Source organism: Marmota monax, unplaced genomic scaffold (assembly GCF_021218885.2).
Source record: "Marmota monax isolate L192 unplaced genomic scaffold, Marmota_monax_Labrador192_F-V1.1 WCK01_AAM20220418_F8-fsc00017, whole genome shotgun sequence".
Taxonomy (NCBI): Eukaryota; Metazoa; Chordata; class Mammalia; order Rodentia; family Sciuridae; genus Marmota; species Marmota monax.
In genome coordinates this window covers 24153192-24158447 of record NW_026695241.1, presented here as the reverse complement: position 1 = coordinate 24158447, position 5256 = coordinate 24153192, and the positions used below count along the sequence as shown (strand labels likewise).

Genomic DNA, 5256 nt, shown 5'->3' with positions numbered 1-5256 from the left:
CTTATTTTACAGAGGTTTTTAAGTGGATAGTCTTCTTTTCTGGAAGAGTTTTGCTTCGGTTTTATATCAAGGTATCAAACTTTCCTGCCTCCCAATTCTCTCTAGATTGTGATGCACCCTCTATTTCTTTGAGGTGGGTGTGGCGTGCTTTAATTTTTATCTTCTGAATCTGGGGGTGTTCAAGCCCCATTTAATCGAGTGTCTATTTACTTTAACTTCATCCACATGGTCAGGTCCACATTGAGCACCATAATACTTGGGGGGGGGGGAGGGGAAAACGGGCAGTGTCTAATTAAGGGTTTTTTCTTCCAGCCCAGGGTAATCCAAGCCACCCTAAAACTTACAATCTTAAACAATTAGTAAATAACAACATACAAACACTCAGAAATATATTTACAGAAAGCAAAGCCCCTGATAGATCTAGTCCACATGGGTTCCGGAACTACACAAAAAATGGCTCTGGTGTTTTACCTAAGGGGGTACATAAAAGGCAGGGATAAGGAATCAAAGGAGGAGTTTTGATTCAGGGGGTCTTGCAGTCACAGACTGATTAACATCTTGGCAGGCTACTCCCATCTCAGGTGCTGGCTGCATGGCATCTTTGGCAGAGCTTGAGGGGGAAAGTTCACCTGCATCAGGCAGTCAATCCTGTGGGGAGTGCCTTGGAAAGTTCCCAACGTCAGGACTTATCCCCTCAGGAGGCTACTATGCACAACCATCCACACACAGCCCAAAGATGGCTCCTAACACTGGTCCCTTGAAAAGAATAATCAAGTTGATAAATCCCTAGCAAAACTGCTTCAAGACAACATTGAGAAAATAGAAACAGCATCAGGAAGGAATGAGGAAATGCCACCATATTTCCTAAAGGCAAAAAAAGAAATGAAAAGATACTCTGAACAAACTATTATGCCCACAAATAGGAAAGCACAGGAGAATTGAACAAATTCCTTGAAAAACCCCTCTAAGTTAGAGCCCCCCTCTAACTAGACACGTAAGAAGGCACAAAAACGAAATAGCTCTACATCTCTCAAAGGGAATTAATCGGTACACAGATTGCATAAAGGATTTCCATGGTTAATGCCTACAAACACTATTAGAGTAACAGAAAAGATGTGGTCAGGGATCAGAGATCTTACCCTTATCAAACTTAGAACTTCAGGGAAACAACACACAGAACAACAATGAAGGAAGAAGTCCAGAACAACTAATGCTGTATACCTTTCATATCAGAGCACAGGGATGAAGAACCCTGCCACTGTGGCCCACGGAGTAAAACATCTGACAGACAACATTTGATACACTGTCTTTACCCATATTGGTTAAAGCTTCTTTAAGGCCTGAACACAACTTAATTTCTTTGTGTGCAAACACTGGCTTCATCTCCATCCAACTTGGCCTCTCCAAATCTGCATCTCTAATAAACATCTTGCATTCTGAATTCCAATTCAGTGCCTGTGTCTGCAGCACTTGACCTCTCAGAATGATAACTACAGAAAGCACCAAATATGCCCAGGGTCAGGAGATCACAGCAAAAAATTCTTGTTTATTAGAGTAGAGGTGATTAAAGGGAGACCCCTTGCAGAACAGGCACACACATCTTGGAGGAGGTACATGAACAGCTGATACTGGTGCTTCAGGAATTCAGAGGCAACCACTCAGCTAACCCCAGAGCTGCAACACAGATCACTGAGGGGCCAGTGGTTAACTGCTGCTTTTACACCTTGGAAAATATGAGGGTGGTTCTGCTAGTGACAACCAACTGGACTCCAAAGCCCAACAGCTAGTATGAATGAACCCAATCAAACTAATGCTGATGGTAGTATTAAGTACATAGGAAAGAAAGGAATGAAAACCCTCTTCTCCTCTCATCCATCTCTCCAGGCCTACTTTAATTGCTCTTTTGGCCACAACTAAATGGGCCAACAGAAATGGCCTTTGTAGAGGCACATCCTGCAAATTACATAGAAGAATAAAAAATCGAGAGGCCTGAAATACTGACCAACACCTTAAAAATGTCTTTGCTCTGGAAACATAAAATGATAACTTCTGACTGGGCGTGGTGTTCTATGCCTGTAATCCTAGTGGCTTGGGAGGCGGAGACAGGTGGTTTGCTAGTTCAAAGCCAGCTTCAGCAACTTGGTGAGATGCTGTCTCAAAATAAAAAATAAAATGGGCTGGAGATGTGGCTCAGTGTTGAGACCTGGGTTCAATCCCTGGTATCCCCACACCTGTGTGTGTGTGTGGGGGGGGAAGCAAAGGACAATTTTTGGGGAAAAATGAATCTTTAATGTTTAAAACACAAAAGAATAAGTAAGAACATGGTGGGAATCCTTTGCTGTAATACTTACAGCTTATGATCCTCCAATGACAGACCTTTAAATTTCTGTTGAGAAACACATGCCCTGTTTTTCTCCACTGTTAAAAATTAGAGATCATTTTAATTAGGTATGACTTCTTCCTTTTGCTCACATTCCTTCCACTTTCTTCTCCTCCTCAGGTTTTGCTTGACCAATAGTTTTCTGTTTCTTTTTCATTGCTAAATAATTCAAAGAGACTAAACATAAAATAAAAAGAAGCAAGATAAGGAGCCATAATAACCATGATTTTTTCTTTTTCAAAGCAGTTCCAGTGACGTAACCGGTCGTTCCTTCAGGAGCATTTCCAGTGTTACTTCCAGTCGCTCCTCCAGGCCCATTTCCAGTGGTACTTTTAGTCCTTTCAGTCGTTTGTCCAATATCAGGTGTATATTCCATGGTGCTTTCAGGCGTGCCTCCGGGTGTATATTCCATGGTGCTTCCAGTCGTTCTTCCAGGCACATTTCCGGTAGCACTTCCAGTGTCCGGCCCAGGCGCATTTGCAGTGGTAGTTCTAGTCACATTGAACTCTGGAACGGGTTTCCCAGGAGGTGGACCACTATCTTCACTACCTCCATAGCCTTTGTTACTACAGTTGGGAGGTGACCATTCATGGTTGCAGTGACAGTGATGTTTGTTATTACAGACCCCCCTCATGTTGCAGGTCTCAGGCTGACAGATTTCGGACGGCTGAACCATACTTGCACACTTCTTACTGATGCAGATCTTTCCTGGAGCACATGAGGTGCCTTCTTTTACTTGACCAATATCAGGTATGGACATCCCTAAATGATAATCAGTGCCCCAGCAAGTGTTTTGATTGAAGTGAAGCTGATGCACTGTAAAATGTGATTGGAGAAAGGGAAGTCGGCTCACATTTTCACACTGAACCCTTCCACACATGATATCAGGTTCCGAACATTTGGTATATGTTGTGCCTACAATATCACAGTGCCCAAAACGATTTCCTTGGGTGTTGATTTTATTGTAGCAACTCTGAGATGCACTCCTTGCATCTCTGCCAAAAATCTCTTTACACTGTAAATCATGGGTATTACATGTCTTTTTATAGCAGTAGGCATTGTCACTACAAGGGCTTCCATCCTGCACATATACATCATCTGGGCATTGATGGGATGTCCCATTGCACCACTCTGGAAGGTCACATTTATTGAGCGGATGTCTACATAAAGTCCCTGGTGGCCTAAATTTACAGTCTTTGCAACAAAGCCCAAAAGAACAAGATGATCCAGGACTGAAAGTGCAGTTAGACTGACAACAGGGATTTCTTGCACACTGCTGGACAGATCCACAATCACACTCTTCTCCTGCATCAACTACTTCGTTCCCACAGTATTTAATCTTAAAGACATCCGATTCATGTGCAAGAGAATAAATACATGTATTCCGACGATTGTCCCAATACTCGGCATAACTGCAATTGCTAAATCTAAATGAAAAATTGTAGTACCGATTCATTATGCATGTCCTGGATCCACATCCACAATATCGTTCATCATGCCACATACCCAAATTATGACCAAGCTCATGGCTCATAGCAATTGCAAAATTGGAATGTTGGTTGTCTCTAAACAATTCAACTCCACAGTTATAAAGAGCACGGCATGCTCCTCCAACATAGGCGACACCAAGTTTCCCACCACCATAATATTCTTTCATAAACAGATGTACAACATCATAAGGCAGACGTCCATCAAGGTTATTTTGCTTCCAAGTACAAAAGTAGTCCAAAACATAATCTAAGTCATCACTGGTATTAATTGGATTATTTGTAGTCCAGACCTCCAACCCAGTCAAAACTATGTCAATTTCCAAAGCCTGATATAAGGAATTCACTATATTGACAACATTAATTATGTCCAACTTTATCGTTGTCACATTCCTTTCGGAGAAAACATATCTATGATAGTCCACAACCACTGCTACCTCAAGAAAACGTGAGTGGATCCACCAGCCCACATAAGAACTTTGTTTCAGAGTGAAATTATGTGACATTTGCATTTCCAATTGACGTGCTATTTTCTCTTCTGTTAATGCACATCTCAGGGGTGGGAACTGTGTCTCATCAGAGTCTATCTTATATACCAAGTGTTCAAATGTAGCAGAAAGCTTAATTGGCTTAATTTCATAAGCAAGTTCATTTATCTGTAGCATTCCTTGAAAGCCCCCGGAACAGGTGCTGAGGGCAACCAGGGACTCAGGGACCCCCTCCACAAAACCATGATAGTAGCAGTCATCCTGGACAAAGGGCTGATCCTGATGGAGGACATGCTGCTCTGTGTAAGTGAACACTGGGAGGTGTGGAGAAACTAACAGCTTCTTGGCCTTCATGTGGACAACATGTCTTTGGCCTCCGAACCGCAGACTATAGGAGAGCCATCCCAGAGCCTCTGCAGTTTTGTCCCTGCTGATAACCTTCAAGGGGATCACCACTTCTGGGGAGGTGAAATGCTGGGAGGGACTGGCCTGGGAGAGGTCAGGAATGGACAGAGATATCCCAAGCCAGACCGGTAGAAAAGTGACCCTGATGTGCATCAGAGTCTCAACCACAGCCATTACGGATCTGTCATTAAGGATCTGTCATTAAGAAGCCACCTGTCCAGAGAAAAAGAACAAGGCAATAGCATGAGGAACTGCTGGTCAGGCTCCTCCCTCTGAGCTGTTCAGAGTGCTGGGCTGAACTTTATGGATCTGTATCCTGGTGGAGTTGGACCATCAGAGCTGCAGTACTGAAAGTGAAAAATAAAAAGGGCTGGAATGGAGTCAGTGGAACAGGAAAGATGGGAGAAAAAAGGAAGAAAGTGAGGCTAAAGTGATTCTTGAATTGGGATCAGATTTGAAGCAATAACATGCATGGGATTTGCATATTCTAATATAA

The 5256-nt window shown here is 42.9% G+C and overlaps 1 protein-coding gene across 1 annotated transcript; it reads right to left on the bottom strand.

The window, feature by feature from the left end:
- Positions 1 to 2181: 2181 nt before the first annotated feature.
- Positions 2182 to 5029, bottom strand: LOC124090473 (disintegrin and metalloproteinase domain-containing protein 20-like). The gene has a single exon (XM_046441139.2). The coding sequence runs from the start codon at positions 4932 to 4934 to the stop codon at positions 2469 to 2471; it is 2466 nt and encodes an 821-aa protein (XP_046297095.1). The 5' UTR covers positions 4935 to 5029; the 3' UTR covers positions 2182 to 2468.
- Between the last annotated feature and the right edge of the window lie 227 nt (positions 5030 to 5256).

Coding starts and splice junctions, on each gene's coding strand:
- LOC124090473 (XM_046441139.2), bottom strand. CDS start 4,934: ATGGCTGTGGTTGAGACTCTGATGCACATCAGGGTCACTTTTCTACCG.